Raw genomic sequence first — 20,741 nt, forward strand, 5'->3', positions numbered from 1 at the left:
TTGAATAAATATAAGTCCTTTTGTCCTCAGAAAGGATAAAAAGCGGGAGTTGACCAGAAAATAATATCCACTAATACAGTAAGTCACATGCTAACAAGAATGTTATAGGACTTATCTAATACAGAAGTCAATTGATGACATCCTTTTAAAAAAGACTTGTTTGTATCAGTAAGCAAAGTCCATTACTTCAACAAAATGAAGATACTTCCCTTTCAGCACATCCTTCTTAATTTCTTACCACTTCAGTGAGTTTGAAATATTTTGGTGTCTTCCAGTATCAGCCTGTGCTGACATTTAGAACTAAGGCAACACCCAGAAACGGAAAACAAGAGCGAGGGTAAAATATTCTTTTATGACTTCAAAATTGTTCTCGATAGACAAACTGGTAGTCTGACACTTCCTACACCGGCAGTGCAGATAATTACCAGCTGTGCTTACCATTTATTACATCTAGTTCCTCGAGTAAGTCAGTTTGCAGCTGCAACTCTGCTTCTCCTAGGATCTTCAGGACTGAATCAGTAGGGCTTTTGCCCCAGACTTTCCTGTGGGGTTCACCAATATCTAACTTAATTACTTCTCCCAGAGTTTGACCTGTTGAGACACAAACACAGTATAGAAACATTCAGAAATTAGAAACTTTAATTCACATTCTATATAATAAACAAAGAAACAACCTCCACAAAACTAAAAACTACAAAGCCAGAACTCATGTCACCTCTCCCCAAGTCAGAAAGCCTGAAGACTGTGCTCAAAAGTCTAGAGTTTTTCTTCAGCCAATTAAATTGAATAACAAGAGTTATCCAATGTCAGTTAATATCTGCAACTTAATAGCAGCAGCAGATCTTTCAGTAATTCAGGCACTCCAAAAGAAAACAGTATGAGAAATGTTTAAAACTGGCATGAGATGGTCTTAACTTTACCTGAAATGGGAAACTATAGTCTCATGTCCTGCTACCTTTTCACATTTGTTTCTGTTATTTCTCTCTCCAAGGAAAACAGAGGATACAAAGCAACAAACAGAGCAAAAGAAGTTTCTTGATCTAACGTTTCAGCTATGTAAAACTACTATGCTATGAAGGAAGTCTGTCACATTCTCAATGATTATTTATTTCTACAGTGAAACAGACCCTTAATAATGCACACTGAAACCAGGAAAAAGGTCTGCCACCTGAAAGACCAGAGAAGGCAGATTGAAAATTTGAAGAGATAGGCTTGATGTAAAAAGAAAAAAAAAGGGAAAACCAAACAAACCAAAAAAACAAAGAAGGGCACAACAAAAGTAACAGATATAAATTGAGAAAACCCTCAGTTTTTAATGTCCTAATGATAACATAAAAGGATATCGAAGTTAAATAAGAAACTTTCATCTATCTTAAGTGCTTTTATTCTTTCTGTTAAATAAGTGCCTATTTAAAAGACACTTACAAAGAAAGCTCAAAGAAAGTAGCCATGCATTTATTTAGGTAACCATTTGTTGAAATTAGGAAATTATTTGTTCAATCTTCTGCAGGCCATTTAATTACTCAGCCTGTGCCTTATTCCTTATCCAAAGGAATACACAATCACCTGTTTTTCAGAAGCAGATGACACACAACTGACAACAAAATGGTAATAATAAAAGAGAACTGGCTTTATAAAACCAGACACTACACATGGTAAACTGATTTAGTCATGTCATGGTGACAAAAGAAAAAAAGTACTTACGATCTGTTCCAGAGAGAGAATCTTCCATTGATAGCTGAGCTAAAGGAACTACCAACTCCGATGGCTCAGGTTCCCATTTTTTGCGATCTCCTAGAAGTGCATGGTCACTTTCTTGCTGTTCCTTACCATCTTCAGACCCAGCTGATTCAGAGGTATTTTTACACTCCTTTTTTCCTTTCTCATCTTCTTGAGCTTTAAGATTTTGATTTAATCTTCTCAGTATTTCTCGTTTATTCTGAAATAAGGGCCAACATATATCACTTAAATAGTACCTTTCTTAAAAGGAAAACTAAATCAAACGGAATATGATTTGACATACTTGAATTGCAAGATCTGCCTTTTTTATTTCCTCCTCAGCTTCCTGGAGAGCCATTACATTTTCATCCTTTAAGTCCAAGAAGCATGAAATAAAACATAAAAGAATGTCAGAAAAAGATAATATTGAGAGTATTAATAGACATAATAGTGAAAAATCACATCTAAAACCTTTTAATTGACAACTGCAGATAGACTGAGACAGAATGTATATTTCTGTTTTTATGGGACTTCTCAAAGACAGAATTTCAAGGGCAGCTTCAGTCTTTGGGCCATTCACTATCTGAAAGTGGTGAGCAAATGAATCAAATTCAGTTTAAGCAGACATGTGAAAGTTCAGCGCATGAAACATGTAGAGATAAAGATACATATGACCTCTACAGCAAAATGTCATCAAATTCCAATGCTAGCAATAAGTAATTCTATAAGAGAACAGAAAAGTGGCGGGGACAGAGTCAAGGAACACTTGTAAAGGAAAGCAGAAGCGAGAAGAGACAATTTAGTGATATGTAAAATAGTCTAACTAAAAATTGAAGGCAAAAATGTAGAACTTATAATCCTTGTGTACAAGGCTTGCCTTCTGCAGTTGCTCTGGTGCGCTAATTTGTAGTCAGGTATAGTCACCATCTTGCACTACTGTTAAAACAAACTATCCACATGGAAAAAATATTCTAATGATTTAAGTATTTTCCAAAACATGATTTGTTTATTTCTCCATCTATCAACTGACATCTTTCAGTGTATTTCATTTTACATACACTGTTTAGCACTAAATATTCCTATAGTCATAGCCTTCAGTTTTGCATAGAGCACACTACAGTGAAATCTAGAAGTAGCTTAGGTAAAACCACAAAAGTTAGCATTCAAATTAACACACACTGTGTTAAAAACTCAAATTATACAAACATGCACGAGTATGCTCAGTTTCACAATTGTTACTTAAATGAAATGGTGGTACTTGAGGCAAATGTGTAAGCATTTACAATATCAGGACCCAATATAACAGAAAATAGAAATTAGGAAGCCTCTTATAATGTTTTGGACAACAAGAAGAGACAACATTATCAGATTCAAGTCTCTTAAACTTTATATTCTTTGTTATATTCAGCACATACTTACAAACTCACTGAAAACAAGAATTAATATAAAATAGTCTTATCATTCAAAATTTATGCACCAGGTTACAAATTCCCTAATTCTCCTCTTCACAAGGCTGATGAAAACGCTGATATCTTCTTCCACTAATCATGACTGCCTTGATCAAAATTGAAATTGCAGCCTAAGGTTCATCATAAGCCATTTTGTTAAAAACTGACTGATTTTGAGTTTCAGTGTACAGATGTATTTCAACAGCTTCCAAGTTTTTGTTTCCTTATACATTTTTTTCCTTTCCCTAGTCAGAAACAAGTATCCTTAGCAATTTTTTCCCTACCTAATCTACATGTTTTTCTAAAAATTATTTTTCAAATCAGTATTTTTTTTTCCATTAATTTTACCCTCTTAGCAGAAGTACCTACCACACCCACTTCCTTCAAAGCAGAAGTCATTGAGATGACTGGTGTACTGGGCTTCACTGGAAGTTGTGGCTTAGGAAGAGCTGCTCCAAGCTCTTGTAGTCCATGTGCAGGACTGGGTTCTGTAGCTCCCACATGAAAAGGCACATTAGGACTCTTCACCCCTTTTGCTATCAGCTGTAGAGATTGAATTAAAAAAAAAAAAACTAAATCGACAAATTAACTTCAAGACTTTGCACATGAAACACAGCATTATCAAATAGGCTCATGTGAACCTTAGAAAAGGACAATAATGCCACACATTTTTATACAAAAGACAACTGCCAACTGTACATGTGAACTATTTCCAGTTTATCAGCTTCACAGCATCCTGCTTTTTGTAGTGATATATATTACTAGTTCGACTTGTCACTCCATGGCATGCAGAAGCAAAAGAAGATTAAGTACACTTTGGTAAGCTACAGATCATTAATAAAATACTTAAGGTAATCCTAGTGATTCTTAGGTTTGATGTTCTTAAATTCTTGAACCAAATTCTTCATTTAAGTATACCTAAGATTAGGTTTCTAATGAGGGAATTCTGACTGACAGATGCTCTCCTCAGTTTCAGAAGATAAACTAATTATCTAAGCTTGAAAAAAGTCACACAATGAGATTTTAGCTGTACAAAGACACGGCACTACATACTTTGACTGTATGTAACAGATTTATTTTCTTACATGTTCTTCCCAGGCTCTTTTCTCTCTTTCATATGCTTCCTTCCTCTTTCGCTCTAACTGTTCTTTCAGAACTGCAGCTCGAGCATTTGCTTGGGCCTATAGTAAACAAACAAGCAATAGAAGGCTAACTTAAAATCATGTAAAGCATTAGTACCTCATTCCACGGAACATTTTAAAAAGAAACATTCTTGGATTACCTTATCTTCCTTCCTCTCACTTACTACTGTATAGAATATGAAGGGAGGACTCCATTGACAATCAAGATCACCACACAAATATAACAACGGATCTTCTATGTTGAAAATAACGGCAACTCCTCAAAACTTAATTACAGCTCTTGATTTGCACAGTTATATTTTTACTGTACATAGTAATCTTAAACAGAGTAATGTAAAATTAGAATATCTACTTCAATTTAGTTTTGAAGCCAAAATGCATTAATCATAAAACATTACACGTTCAGTTCAAGCTTTGCATACTCACTCAACATAAACACAAATAGCTTCAGTTGCTGTTTCACCCCTAGTTTGAAAGTTAGGCACAAAGTTAGCTTGGTTTTACATTGGCTCTTTGAATATGATGGGGGAAAAAAAAAGCAGAGAACTGAGTAATACTTGCTATATATCACATGGTAGAGACAGTTACTGACAAAAGAACACCACAGGGAATAAAGTTCCAATCAAATGCTGGATTTCTACAATCACATTTGCTTTAAATGTACTTTACCACAGGGATATCTCGCCCACTTTCCAATCTATACACAGCCCACATCAGCACATGTAAGGAGTCTTGCCTTCTTTTATTCTTTTAACTAAAACAAAGTTGTTGCTATTTAAGGTCCATCTTCCTTTCCCCTTCAGTTTTTAAGGGCTATCTTAGTTATACCAAATTGCCTAAAGAACTAAAGCTAACCTAGAGGAAAAATCTCAGAGATAGTATAAATCCTTGATTTGCTATGCTATGTCACAACACATTTGAAAATTACTGAGATAAATCAGTTGAACAGAGTTGCTACCTCAGTACAGTTAAAGTAAAAAACTCTTGTGGTGGATGTATGAACAAATTCTTGATAGCCAAATGAAATGTAAGAAACTTCGTGAGATATAAAGCAAGTCTGAAAACAGGAAGTTCCATCTCCTCCCTCCCTACAATTACCTTCTGCGCTTCTATCTTTTTGCGTTTCAGTTCTGCTTCCTCACTTGATTCTTGTCCATCAGAACTGGCAGCATCATTCTGCAAAGCAAGAGTCCTCAAAGAATTATTATATAATTAATTCATGCATTGAAAAGCTGAGCAATCTAAGTGACTACTCAGACAATTTAGACCAACTATGACTAACACGAGTCATAATTTCACTAGGTAACTCCTTACTAAAAAGTAATGTCTACTTGTCAGAACTTGGAGATTTCTGTGTGGTTTTTGTTTATTTGTTTAGGGTTTTTTGTTTTGTTTTAAAAGATATTAAGTTTTTGCAACCGAGGAAAAAAAGTTATGTGCCTACTGTTGCAAGGGAAGTGAGCTAATGATGCTGGGCTCTCACCTGCCACCCCTCATCACTGTTGCATGCTCTGCGGGTAAGGTATAGGGAAAAAAGTTTGATCCTCTGGAATTCCAGTTTCTTCCACTGCATGTGCTCCAAAGAACATGGAATAGGTGAGGGGAGAAATGGTAACAAGTAAGAACATATGTCTACCTCCAAAATCTCCGTTTTCCATCTCTCTTCTTTCCATGGCCTCTGCATATTCCAATTTACAGAACAGACTGACAGAGTTACATGAAGAATTTCTGTCAGGAGCCTTTTATTATTCATGACCAACTTGTGCAGGCCTTTTATTTAAAACAAAATGTTTAGAAGGCCTATAGTAGGCTTCTTGCAGTGTAAGAGTATTACTAGAAATAATGTGGCAAAACAAAAGCTAGAATTTTAGGTAAATCTTTAAAAGAAATTTAAAAAATAAGGTCATGCCCAACTTGGCTTCAGTGAGCTAACAGTAAAAAAAGATGACTGGAAAGAACACTGAAGACAGAAAAACTTCAGGAAAATAATTTGGTACTTTTCATAGGCAAAGGAACGAATACATATATTCATCTATTGCATATAAAATAGGATACTATGCAGTGGTGACAGAAAATTAACTCCATCTCAGCTGAAACCAGGACAATAAAAAATTGTTAATCAACGTAAGGAAATAAATGTATCTACGACAAGATTTGGTCTGAGATGGTGTTCCTCTAGAAGTGAACTTCCATGCTAAAGTTTGCATCCACAGGTCATAAAGAAAAAAAACCTCTTAAACTTGGTCTCTGAATTCTGAATTAGTTTAGGCCTACTTCCTGGAAATATACTGATCTATTCTCTGTTCCTTTGTAGGTGACATACCTTCTGGGACATCCAACGCTACCCCAGGTAAGGTACAGTCACTGGGAAAGGAAGTGAGGTTCCTGACATGCCTCATAACCCATCCAAAGAATTACTGTCACAGTCACAGCAACAGTACTTTCGTTTGATTTCACTAGCACAAGCAGCCGTGGCTTCCAGAGAAAAGGTTTCTGGTGAGTACCTTTACTTCTGCAGTTAACCACGCTGCAGGTGGAATGTTGGTGCTCCTAACTTTGAGAGGAAGTTTGGCAGTTTCTCAGTGAAAGAACTGAAAGAAACAGTGCAGTACAGCAATGGCTCTTTACTGGTAACATTTTAGCGTTGTCCTCAGTATTACTAGGGTACTCAGGACACGCAGTAAGATTTTGTAGGGCTGTGCACGAAGAGGATTAGTCCCACTGCAGCAGCTTTGAAGCTTGTCCAAAACAGCAAAGACGACAGTTAGGAGTGAAATTAGCACCAACTGCAATTAAGACAGCATGGGCTTATGGTGCATCAGCTTAACATTTTATGTGAGTCAGTTCTAGTGATCAACTCCACTGACCAGGCTCTACAGTAACTTCATAGACTCACAAGACCTCGACTTTCCTGATGTTCCCTACGACAAACTTAGGAGAATCCCCGTGTTAGTCCCATGCCAGACTCAGCCATTAGCACATCTCATAAAGTTTGCACAGTCTTCTCAAGTAGAAACGTACATAACTTTTGCTCTGGATCATTCATTTTAGATTTAAAAGAGAATCCTCTTCAATGTACTAAAGAAATTTTGCACCTCAAGCAAGAGATGGAATTTGGCTCTCTTGTGTCTCACCTGTGAGATGCAATCAAGGCTAAAGAAAATAAAGAAAACTATTCAAAAGAAGTAACTAATACAGAAAAAATATAGAATATTTTATCATTTAAAAAAAACCCCAAAACAAAAAAAAACCCAAACCAAAAAAAACCACTACAGCAATGCAGAACTCTGTTTAGGTGGGATGGTGGTCCAAAGCACATGAGTGGTACTGGGCATGCTCTTGCCTTACATATCCGCTCATTATACACAAGATGCACAAAAGCACTTAGCATGGGTGCTTAAAGAGGGGCAGGGGTGGGACAGGAACATTTCTCTGGTTTTAAATCACAACGTACAATGTGAACATATAAGCAGGTAATCACTTGTGGAATCCTGAACACTCTCTTAAGACAAATGGACAGGAAGAGGAAGAACACACAGGAGTACAAGATCACACAATAGGTTAATAAAAAGATAGAAACAAACTCTGGACCATATTTACTACACAGACTGCCTCTCAAATGAAACTTGTTTAAACAAGTAAATAGGTTGCTTCCAAGAGTGCCTTGGATTATTCGATAATAAGAAGTGCTTGTTCTTAATCTACTTTATGAACATATTATTTTGGTTTTGTTGTATTATGAAAAAATTTTGAAAAGTGATGTTTAAAAAAATGTATTGATTAAATTGAGCTCATGCCAGGAATTTTTAACTTTAATACACACCTACAGAATGTATGAAAATACTTGCTTCATACGTATTCTGTGTGAGCATTGTTGAAAAGTGAATTCAGGAGAAGTTCCTAACTAAAAGCAAATAAATGCAGACATACTAGTGCTTGATGAGAAATTTATATGTCAAATTCAGATGTAACCTTATGTTGTCTTGTTTTTAAAATACTGTTAGTTCACAGGTACTGAAGCTGCACCTCCAGCACTGAAACAAACACACACATTTTGCATATTCTGGAAAAAGAGATGGAAGTACACAAAGTGTGGAACAGAATTAAATGTCAAAAGTATATGTCTCTATATACAACTGCCTGTGAGAAAAGTCTTCCTATAAGGATAAAAGAATACATCCCACAGCCAACTTCCATAAGTATTTAAGATTTTTCAAACCAACCTTCTCTCCACGAAGTTTTGCTCTAATCTGTTGACGTTCATTAAAGTTTTGTAGTCGGATCTGTCTTAATCTAGCCAAATATTCCTAAGGCAAAGAAATGAAATAAGCTTCAGTTATAATGAAACCATCTCCAGTATTGTTAACTTAAAATACATAAGATTCCACAAAAAAATAAGATGAGTGAGCCCCTTCGCCCCCACTATTGCTGTCACCATATTTGCATTTACTAATCTGCAGGAAAATCCTCACCTAATGAAAATAAACTGCGATGTATGTTTCCCAGTATTAAGCTTTCATTACATTTTACATCACTGAAGGCTAGGAATCGTTACCTTTATTACAACAGGCTTAAGATATAGAGAGTCATATCTATATGTATGCACATTCAAGAACCTCTCTGAAGAAGACTGATATAGACAATAATTTTGATGATTTAAAAACAAACAACAACAACAAACCAAAACAACAACAACAAAAACCCAACATAGACCAAAAAAAACCAAACACACCCAAACTCTTTATACAATAAATTATTTCCTAGGAATTTATAAAGTCCTTTTATTTTGTTACACGGATGGACCATGCAGGGAACTAGGCACAGTCAAGGTCAGTGCTATTTGTGCGATGAGCAAAGTGGTAAACATGCGGCAAGCATACCTCTTCCTCCTTGTTTCTGGATTTCCTTCCTCTTGCAGAAATGGACCTGCCTCCATAGATATCTGCCACGCTTTGCAGTGTACCCTGTTTGCCATTTAATGGTATCAAATTTAAGGTGGCTGGGGCAGTAAAATTATCTGCTTTATCTAATAACTGTTCACTTACAAGAAACCAAATCCATCAGTAATCTGCAGTTGTTCTGAAGTTAATATGACAGTAGTAACTAAAAATCCAGAGCAGCTAAAGAGAGAGACTAGAGCTTTAAGAATATAGTTGCCGACTCCCTGTAATTCTGATCTTCTCGTGCCATGTGAGAAAGCCTAAATTCTGATGGGCACGAGTTTTTCTACACCTGGTTTATATACAAATTGTGGCACAGAGTTGGCATTTCTGCCATTGTTGAGCCAAGCCTAAAGTAAAAGCGGAACCTTAGTATGTTCTTAGTTTAAGCTTTTCCACAATTATGACTTTTAAAAAATATATGACAAGTTGCGAACTCAAAAACCTAATAAAATACTTAGATATACATATTACATCTAACAAGCTATGTTAAATGCCTAGTATGTGTGCATTTATAGGGTATAGTCTTGGTTAGTGTGATTTACTCTGTGTGCCGTCACCAAAAGGATTCAACATTTAAGGCGGTCCGATACAAAACAATACAGAGATCATTTAACTCTAGGTTTCCTGCTTAGACGAAAATCTAAATTATTTCAATTATTTTGTTCATGATATACCATAAGCCTCTGCTGAATAGGTTAAAAATATCTTGCTTTGTTAACTCAACATACGATATAGACAGTAAGCATACATGTGATAGTTACATGGACCTTCTGCCTTATAAAATACCAAGGCTTTAGATTTCTCAAGTGTGAGTGTAGAGAATCTTCGGTAAGTAAATACCTCAGTTAAGTTCTTGATAGGGATGACTGAATCCAAATATTCTGGCTAAATACTCTCTCAGATTGAGGAAAAAAAAAAAACCATCAAGAACTCAAGGAAAACAACAAACTTCTGCACTTCCGTAGTTTAGTGACTGGGGATCAGAAAACAAATTAAAGGAACAATCCTGGGGATGAGAAGTAGCATACATTCATAGAGACTCCAAAAAATACTGGTTTCAGCTTAAGCATTAAGCCCTACAAAATGGAAAGGAATATTTTCATATTTACCTTTTCAGAAAACACTTGGGTTTATTTTTACCTTTTTTATGCCTGCTCCTGAGCTTTGCAACAGCTAACTGACACTATTCAAGTCATGTCATTGTTCTTCATTCTAGCATTCAAGTTTGTTTAGGTATTTTCAAACTGATGGAGATTTATACCTCTGTTCTTAAACAAGAAAGAAACTGGAAGCAAGATTTTTGAGAACTGATTTTCTTTCTGTAGATCGTTAACTTTTACTCATCTGCCTGCATGAAAGTTATCAAAGACCAGGACTCAAAATTTTGCAAAGCCACACAACTGTAGTGAAGTAGCAAATTAGGTCAGCAGCTGTCTCAAAGAAGAGATGACTGAAAGGATCAACTGAACTACTGAGTCAAACTTCAGACTGTCACTTGAAAATTAAAATTGACAGCAACTACATTTAACAGAAATTAGTGTGAGTCATTTGACTTACAAATATTCATATGACAAAGAGCTGCATATTAGTTGACGATTCCTACTGATTTTCATCACGGTTTGGACAATAGTCCTGTCCCTATAAAAGAACTACAGCCGGCTAGTCAAATTATTTTCCTGCACAAGTAGAAGGATGCTGCTGAGAACTTCTGCTGTCAATGGTAAAGGATAGTACACGAATTTGGAACCTTGGCTTCAAGTTACAAGTCTTAAACACCTGGAAGTTACTTTTACAACTGTTCAGTAACCTCCCTATTTTATTACAGCAGCCAATTAAAACATTCGGGCTCAGTTGAATACATTAGATAAACCTGAGAAACATTAACCTGAATAGTTGGGTATCTTGCGTTAATTGATCTCACACGTTTATATTAATGACGACAAAGTCAAGAACAAAATAGAAGCAGGTACTACTAAGGACTTGTCTAAGAAGAGGCAGTCTTAACTAGAATTCTCACTTTTTTCAAAACTATTTACTAGTCTTGGATGTTTTAAAAAACAGAAACATATTTTTAAAGTGGAAGATTTATGGCTTAAAACATATATACTAATGTAAGGATACTTTGCCATCAAAGCAGTGAGTCAAAGTCTCTAATAATTGCTGACTGTGAACTGTCAGTGAAATAATCCCTGAAACAAAGACCTGGCTGTACATCATGATCTGATATTCAGCTATAACTCAGGTGACGCTTCTGTAAATCTGCAGTTGGTCTTGTCTTATTGCAATGCCAGCACGGTCAGTTTAATTTCAGCACCTGATAGTGATTTTGTGACTTGGTTGTATACGAATAGCGTGGAGAAGCACTCAAAAAGCAAAACCCTCCACATCATGAATACACATAGTTCAACACACAAAGTCCCATTGCAAATGAGTCATTTCAAAGATACCTTTACTGCAAAACAAACTTCCTAAAGGAATACTGAATTTAGAACTGCAACACAAAGAACATATTGCGATACTGTCCACTAGTTAATCTCTAAAGAGTAAAGGGTTTTGAAACATCAACCTTGACAGAGATAGATGTCTTTATAATACCTTCTCAATAAGCAGAACCTGTTTTTGTAAAACACACTACTGTATCTGATCATTAGCTCTATCAGTTTAACTAAACTTCATTTTAGTTGCAAGCTACTGAATAATACATACAGTTCAATTTTAACCAAACCTTTAAAGCTATGAACAGGAAAAAAATGTAAATGAATGTTCCAAAATTCACAGTATCAAGTTAGACACATGCAAAAAAAATATACTTTCCTTCGTTAAGAAATTTATAGTCATAAGAAATGTATTGCAAAATTCTGTTAGATTTTAATAAAACCAAGAACAGAATGCAAAAAACTTACCTCCCCCTTTTTTTTAATACTTAAGGAAAATATTTAGCCAGTATTTCATGGTAATGATGCTACTTCAAAGATTCATAAAGCATGATGAAACAGCAATATACATAGGAAGACCAGATTCCATACCATGTGTCCCTCAGCTCGAGCTTTGTTTTCCATGGCTTCCCTCTTTCGTTGCCAGAATTCTTCCACTTGCTTTGCTCTATCTGCAGCTATCCATCCTTTCTGCCTGAGTAATTGCAACACATCACAAGATGAAAGTCTCCAAAATATGACACTCAAAAAACCCCCACTGCATTTATTCTATTATAACTAGGACACATACAAAAAAAGTAACTTCAAAGGAATAAAACATCTTCAAAATATGCCTTACATCAACCAAAATACAAGTGAGACTTCCATAAAATGGAGGAAAATAGGCTCGACTAAGTTAAAAGAACAATTTAAAAAAAACCCAGACCAAACCACCATGTTGTCCTTCCAGATCCTGGTCATCGAAACAAAAATGAATGTCAAAACAATTTTAGTGCATTTATTTCTGAAAATGTCTCAGCTGGTTAAAGGAGTCCTCTTTTTCACAAATGATAACAATAATGAAACATTTGCCTTCAGAGATGAGCAAGAACTCATCACGTGAGCCACTCTGGAAGGTCAATACTGCAGCAGTCTTTCAAGACTGACCTACGTTTAGAGTAATAGCTTCTACCACTTAGATAATTAGTATTCTCAGTGTTCTGGCAACAACTTTTGGGGGGATTTTTTTTCATTTTTAAAGGGATTGTGAAGGAATTTTCCTGCCTTAGAATTAGCCAGAGCAAGATGTTTTTTCCACGTTGTCCACCCCAGATCAGTGACCTGCTTAGATAGACAAGGCAGCTGTGCTCAAGTTACCCCAACTGAGCATCTGGCAAGTCTCCTAGCACATACACATGATCGTTGGCCTCAAGTTGCACCACGGAAGGTTCAGATTGGATATTAGGAAAACTTTCTTCACAGAAAGGGTTTTGAAGCACTGGAACAGGCTGCCCAGGGAAGTGCCTTAGTCACCATCCCTGGAGGTGTTTAAAAGACGTGTAGATGAGGCTCTTAGGGACATGGTTTAGTGCCAGATTTAGGTTATGGTTGGACTCTATGATCTAGAGGGTCTCTTCCAACCTAAAAATTCTTCGATTCTACAGTTTAGTAGAGGAACCAGTTTCTGTCAAATTGGTTAAAGTGGAGTCAGAGGAAGCTATTAAAAAAAAACCCCACACACCACAAACCACCACAAACAAAAACCAAAAAACACACAACACCCAACTGAGAAATAGTGTAAGATAGTCTAACAAATGGCAGAATGATGAGGTAATCCCCTTGCCAAGGTTCCCCTACCCTCATTTGACTGAGGAGTATTGGGGGTCCAGCAACAGAAATTGGAATAAGCTGATAGCAATAACTCATCAGGCTGAGACAGTTAAAGAAAGAACCATTTTGCAATACAGGAACTATTGCTAGTAATTAATAAATGAATTAGCACACTTAATTAAACATCCTTGCAACTTGTTTTTTCTCTCCCCTCACCTCCACCCCAAGCAATAAGAAAATGAAATATTTCTATGCGCTACAATTCGTTAAGAGGACAACAGAGATAAAACTACTTTGATACAATAAAACAAACACTGTAGCTGACACCAAACAACTGATAATCTTTGTATACGCATATTTGACTCACTACGAGATTTTTACTGCAATAGTTCATTACATATGAACTTAATTGGCGGATAGTGAAATCTGTCCAGACCTGTGTCATACAGCTGAAGTTTAGTTTACAGTGTTGGAGGAGAGGTGCTTCCCAAGAAAAAAACAAACAAACAAAACCAAAAAAAACCCCAAACCAAAACAAACCTATTTGTCTGAAACCAATTAACAGGAAAAACTTATTTCAATTAAAGTTTATGAAAATAATTATCCCTGCACTAAAGCTGAGTGACTCATTTTGCTAAAACATTTCTTCTGGGCTGTATTTCTGGTCAAGAGACAATTTTTAAAGATTGTTGATGTTGAATATACTTAGCTTTACGTTAGTTGTGGTAGTCTAATCCAAAACATTGTAACTTGAGGATTTCTCAGCAGCTTTAATTTATGCTCTGAATTACCTATCTTTAAGAAAGTTGTGACTATTTAAATGCTTCATTTGAGCTAAACATCCTGAACACTTACCTTATATTTCACTTCCAGCTGAAAGAATACAGTGTAGGAGAGAAACACTGCTAGGCTAGCTATGATAATAAAACTGCTTCTAGATTATTAATAAAGTACAAATACTTACCACATTTTAAATGCTAAGAAACAGAACCTCAATTTAAGGCTAAAGGTACTCCCGTTTATAAATAGAAGAAAGATCTCTAAATATTTTGAAACTACTGCATAGTATTTTCATTGAGTTCTTCCAAGGTCATGTATTTAAGAAATACTGAATCAGTTTCTCTTCATGATCTCCATGTTATTCATAATTTACAGCCCTCTACTACAGTTCTTCTCAATTTTAACACATCTAAAACACTTTACCCAGATGTGGCCAAGTATCATTTAATATTGTCAATGTGTGAGGCAGTGTTTCCTAATTTAGGCAAGACCTGGGCATTGTGGCACTTAATGCAAAGCACTGAGAATAAATAGCGGAGGATAGAAATATGCATCTACATCAGCTGGGAAAATACACCTTCCAGTACTGGGTTCTACCAGGAGGAATTTTATTTAGCTCATAACAGCCCAAATTACTGTAAGTAAAATAAAATATATCTTGTAGCTTGCAAAATTGTAACAGTGTTAAATACATTATGTTATTGCTGCAAATTTTAAAATAGAAAAAAAAAAATCTACAGAGGCAAAATATATTATTAATACATTGAAACATAAAACCGAATAAAATTCGTTTAGAAGAACAAATGTTTTCTTTGGCCTCTTTCTTTTCCTGACATTAACTCCATTTATTTCTTCCTCCATAGGATACATCGTAGGATCTGCAGAAGTTTAAATAATGCATGAGAAAATTCGTCCCTCTAGGAAAGTTACTTAGTGATGCTCATGTACTATACTTCTAGAAAGATATTTTCCCATTTACTGCTCAAAAGTGTGGACATAAATCTTTGGGCAATACTAACAGGTCTGAAGGAGTGCAAAGAAGTTTTGAAGAAGCGACCTGAAAGAGTGAAATAATTTAAAAAAAAAAAAAAAATCAGTACTTGTTTACAATCCTTTTTATATATAAAACACTCAGTTTACAATAATTGAAAAGAATAAGTGTCACCAAATCAGGAATTGCACACCATCATAACATCTTGATGAGGAAAACTTCTGGAAGTTTTCCACTGATCAATAAACAGGAGCTAACAATTCTGGAAGCATTCTAGACACTCTCCTATGCTAGAGAGCCAAACACTTAGATGTAGGGAAGGCAGTCAGAATGAGATGACAGGAGAAGGAAGCATCTAAACACGTAACACAAAAAGTGGAACTATGAAAATAGCAAAGGAGGAGGCTCATAATTATAATATTATCTGCAAGTGCATTAAGCCAATAATTTTGGCTGAAATGTAGTTTACTAAACAGTTGTTAGTAATCTACTTTTTTCCACTATTGGGGAAGCCAAGGTTTCCATTGGTTCTAAGGAATTGTGGTCTGTGAGGGACTAACGCATGAACAGACAGAACAGTACCAATGGATAAAAGCGATTTTGAAACATGTCCAACTACTAAATGAAACAAGACACAGAACAGAATCTAACATGTAAGGACAGATTTATGGATTATTGTAGCCCAACCTGTTTGCACTGCCTTGTTTAGACACTTCCTTCAATCTTTTCACTTTTTTCCTAATTGCACCAGCATCAGGTAAATGGTGATGACCTGCAGGTCTCTTAGGAACTCCTGGACGTACTCCAGGTGGAATTCCTCTGTAGGTAAATATGTACAGTAACTTTCATTACTTTCATCTAAAGCAGAGCACACACAACGTCTAGTGCAAGGTAGCCATACCTTTCAGAAACTTCTCGGCCTTGTACTTTCGCCCTCAATCTGGCTTCCCTCTCTTCAGCTACTCTAATGTTTTCCTTCTGCTGTTGCATCTGGTCGAAAATAGCATGATAGTGTTCATATGGTCCTCTGGAAGACACAGGAAAAGGACCAACACCACCTCCACCGCCATAATATGGTGCCTGAAAATCAGAAAGGAGAGGGTGGAAATCTCAAATACTGGTTTTAACAAACCCTTCCAATTTTCACCTCTTCAGCAGAATAAGAGCATTAATATATCCTGCAACAACTCTGAATTGCTCCTAGTTTTATTCCTGGCATGCCCCAATTTTAAGGAACTACAAGATAAATATATTTAAAACTTATTTTTCTGTTAGCGCTCCAGAATAATACAGCATTTTACCTCCTTCTGATAATAGTCTAGTTATACACAAGATACCTATCACAGATTTTGGAAGTTATTGGTAACACATCCATTGAAGTGTAATTAGAGATGGATGTTCCACATGGCAAAAAATCAAAGTTTTAGCACAAAAGCTAGAAGTGACAAAGTACTAACCAAAGTACTAACAAGTGATTTGTAGCCAAAACCCCTTTTTTTTCATGAAGCTAGAAATGGTTAAGCACACTTCTAAGGTTGCTGAGTGACATTAAGTGCAGATTTATCTAAGAATCCCTCTTGCTACCAACCTATAATTCTGTTTCATCACTAGAACTGAGATGCTTCACTATTAAAGCTCAGATCAGGGGAACATCTACCACAAGTGACTACTTTATGCAAATTATCTCTGTCATTCTCAAAGAATTAGAATTCCTACAGAACCTTCATGTGAAAATAATAATAAAGAAATATGTCGCAAGCAGCTGTGCACAGTAGTAGGCAAGGATGGAAGCAGAAGATGTGAAACTGGCAAAACAAGGTTAAGGTTGTCAGCACATGCATAAAAATGTTCCCTTTACACCTGGGGAAGCAGTTAAGTAGCCCATGGTAGTGAATCTACGGGATTTGTTTTAACAATAGTGTAAATGTTCCTTCCAGAGTGGTCTTAAGTATTTTTAATAAATTCAAATAGGTGAGTGCATATGTGACAGGTTCAAGATTGCCTGCTTAGCAGCTCTTGAACAGATTACATTTGGCAATGGAATTCTGCTCACATTCTGAGTTTTGGTTGCTCAGCATCCATCAATAGCTCCCCATAACCCATATGACAGAACACTGAAAGATTTATCCAGGCACTCAAATACATATGCTGGTATGCTGTTCATCTGAATAGAAGTAATTCACTATACAAGACTCCAGTTTCTACAAACAGAAGGCAAAGTCTTGCATTAGACACTATTCAAGGTTTCACCTATCACTATTATAGCTCAGTTTTTAAAAGTATTATCTAAAGGAATAGTATGATCCATCTCTAGGCAAATGCTGTGAAGCAGGTGCTCATCAATAGTCTGCAGAACAGTTACAGCCCCTGCTAGAACCATGAACCCAAAAGCCAGATCCTTGTCACCTCTTTCCCCACTTTCCCTCAGAAACAGGTACCAGCAACCAACCCAAAAAGACAACAGGAGGAGAAAATCATGCAGTGCATGAGCCTCCTGTGCTTTCATGAGAGAGTGCTGTTCGACAGCATCGTCAGGGAGTTGCTGGACACACTGTTTTCATTTTGGAGAAAGGAAAATGATAATGAAGTCAAGAATACTACAATAGCATATGGAAAGCTGGAGTGATGATAACCTAGCAGTATGCAGTAAGATTTGTACTAAACCATCCAATCTGGAGAAGACATTTCAATGAATTTTAAAGCATGTTTGCCATGACATTTTGCACCAGTGATGCTTAGTGAAAAATACACACGGTCACTGAACCTGTTTCCCTAGATGACTGAGGATACTGATAACGATGCAGCTGTAGCTACAACAGAATACTTCATACATTTGCAGTGCCTGAGGACCTTGCAATAAAATTCTCAAAGCTAACCAGAAACATGACTGTTTTCAGGAATATATATAGCTCTGATCCAAAAATGACAATGCTGATATATTGTGTTGGGTGGAAGCTTACATTGGTGCCTGCCAATTTCATCTTAGGGGAGAGAGAGAGAGAGAGAGAGAGAGAGAGAGAGAGAAGCACGGCATAGGAAGCAAATTATGTTTTTCGATTTTTCCATTAAATGCAGTTTTTAAAGTCTGGTATGCTTAAGTATGCTTTTATATTTAAGCTTCACTTATATGATGTGTGACACACATCCAAAGATGATGTCTATTTTGAAATAATATACTTAACAAGTAGCCACTGAAACCTTGTCAAGTGCTTGTTTATTCCCCATATTCTTGTACAAGGAACAGAAAACAAAACCTTATTCATTTTGACTCTACTGCTCAGTCAGACCTTGTTTACAAAAACCCTACTGAACATGTTCAGGCCAAATATTTTTTAAAGACTCACTAACACCGCAACAAATAGCTGTGTTTAATCCATTTTCTATTGTGAAATAGATCTACACCACAGCAATACTTAAATTCCTGCACTGGCTCTGTCTGATGAGAGTACCCAGACCTCCATATTCAAATAACTTCACAAGACTACTTCCCAGCACAGTTGTTTCCATGAAACTATAACACACAAACAGGCAAAAAGAAACTGTCATAGAATCAGATTAAATTATGTAACTAAATTATGCAAGAAGTGAATGGCTAAAGAGTTTACTGCTTTCAGACAAAAATAATTAGATTTACTCAGGATTCTTACCCGCCTCCTGAACAACTTATCGGTATATATAAACATTGTCATTTACGTTACTAAATAACAAAGAATGCTTAGAAGTAGGTGTTTAATACTGGGGAAGAGGTCCATTATCATAGTATGAGAATCTGGAAAAAGATTTCAACAAAGGAATTCAAGAACAAACTTGAATGTGAAAGCAGCTGTTCATGCATAGATTGAGCATAAGAAAAGTAGCAAGAGCAGGAGTGGAAAAAAGAAAGTAGTGCATGAAAACCATTACTGGCAGAAAGAGAAGAGATTCAGAAATTTAGGAAGTATTAAAAATGAAAATTGCACATGTTCTCCAAAAAGCCAGGGAAGAGAGTCTGTTATAGAGTTTCACTTAAATTATCCATAGATTAATAGTGGGCAGCCCCAAGAGCCGATCTCCAAGAACAGATCTTTCTGAAAAGAGAAGACCATGCCAGAAAACCAAAGTCAGAGGGAACAGACTACAGCACATTTCTGCATCTGCTGCCAACCTTAACATCACCACTTCCACCTGAACCAAGCACATTCCTCCATCCTTGTTCCCTGGCTCTGTTTATTCGTTCCATCTGAAGGAGAAAACAATACAGGAAAACATAATTCAAGGAATCACTAAGTAAAAATTGAACTTCACTATTAACACATTTTAAACATATTTTACCCTTTCTTTTTCCAATCTTCTCATTTCATCCGCCTTCAGTAAACTGATCTGCAATGTGTAAGGTTTAAGCATGTTTAGTAACCGAGGAATTGAACTACTCTGTATTTTTATGCAACATACAACACACCACAAGATATTTCATTAAAATTAATATGGGTAGGAAAAAAGTCTGAAGAATCTTGTCTACCTGATCTCTCTGGCGTTTTTCTTTTTCAGGCAATTCTAATCTTTTCTTTTTTGGAAGTTCCTGAAAAATAAGCATATAATTTGGTATTTATTACCGAGCCATTATTCTGTCAAGTCTCTGTCAAGATAGGCCAGTGCTCCAATTGCTGGTGTATGTCCAAGAAGATTAAAAAAAAAAAAATATATATATATATTCTTTTTTTTTAAAATCACTGTTACATAATGTTTGGAAAAAAAGGAGGAAAGGTTTGAAGGTTTTATTTTGTCATTCTTGCTCTGTACTTCACTTTTGCTTAGTTTGAAAAAGTAACATTATTTCATGATACCTCAAACATTTTCCTCCTTTCTTCTTCTGGATTAATTTTCTTCATTGGAGTTGGAAAGCCTAAATAAAAGGTGAAACTTCAAATTAGATAGTATGATGCCAGAATGACAGAAAAATTCTAATCAGAAAAAAAAAATCTTAAACCCACAACTTAGTACGTGCACAATGAAGTTTAAAGTAATTACTCAAGAGGTTTTAAATGAAAAGCAGTGCTAGGATCTAGGGGTAAATGCTATTGTACTTGTTCATCTTCTACTGTAAGCTCTGTCTTGAAAGCTGAAGGCAGTAACTTTTACATCTGTTTGTCTTATTTTTTCTTCTCTGGTAGTATCATTCTGCATCACAATCTGTTCCTATTAGAACTCTTTGAGGGTCCCTGGATATTAAGATTCTCGTTTATTCAGAGAAGAGATTTATTAAGTTATCCTTAGGCTCTTGAGCCTGGGTAACTCTAACAAAGGCTCTTGCTACCTATGGAAAAGAACACAGCCACTATTGAATACAGGGTAAAGAAACACCCATACGTAATAAACCATGCTGCTTACTCTAGTCTTCTCAAAGAAGTGGTTACTTCTAAAGCATGTTTTTCTGATCATGCTAGAACACAGAGCACTTCACAGTATTTTCTTTTGTTGACCTAAAGTCCTATCAA

General features: G+C 36.0%; 1 protein-coding gene across 9 annotated transcripts in view; it reads right to left on the bottom strand.

Annotated features, from left to right (window-relative positions):
- The window catches only part of NEK1 (NIMA related kinase 1), a 48,743-nt gene that overhangs the window by 13,520 nt on the left and 14,482 nt on the right, over nt 1-20,741 (bottom strand). For 2 of the 9 annotated variants that reach the window (XM_065633746.1, XM_065633745.1), the window contains exons 12-25: nt 19,766-19,825; nt 19,579-19,626; nt 19,412-19,486; nt 16,169-16,347; nt 15,955-16,086; nt 12,279-12,381; nt 9,190-9,273; nt 8,533-8,616; nt 5,408-5,485; nt 4,253-4,348; nt 3,537-3,710; nt 2,024-2,089; nt 1,705-1,939; nt 439-591 (exon numbers count right to left, since the gene is read on the bottom strand). In XM_065633746.1, coding sequence (XP_065489818.1) covers nt 439-591; nt 1,705-1,939; nt 2,024-2,089; nt 3,537-3,710; nt 4,253-4,348; nt 5,408-5,485; nt 8,533-8,616; nt 9,190-9,273; nt 12,279-12,381; nt 15,955-16,086; nt 16,169-16,347; nt 19,412-19,486; nt 19,579-19,626; nt 19,766-19,825 — 1,567 coding nt within the window. Of the gene's footprint in view, nt 1-438; nt 592-1,704; nt 1,940-2,023; nt 2,090-3,536; nt 3,711-4,252; nt 4,349-5,407; nt 5,486-8,532; nt 8,617-9,189; nt 9,274-12,278; nt 12,382-15,111; nt 15,334-15,954; nt 16,087-16,168; nt 16,348-19,411; nt 19,487-19,578; nt 19,627-19,765; nt 19,826-20,741 lie in introns of those variants that run through there. The other 7 variants (XM_065633747.1, XM_065633749.1, XM_065633748.1 and 4 more) reach the window with 7 other exon arrangements.

Source organism: Caloenas nicobarica, chromosome 4, assembly GCF_036013445.1.
Source record: "Caloenas nicobarica isolate bCalNic1 chromosome 4, bCalNic1.hap1, whole genome shotgun sequence".
Taxonomy (NCBI): Eukaryota; Metazoa; Chordata; class Aves; order Columbiformes; family Columbidae; genus Caloenas; species Caloenas nicobarica.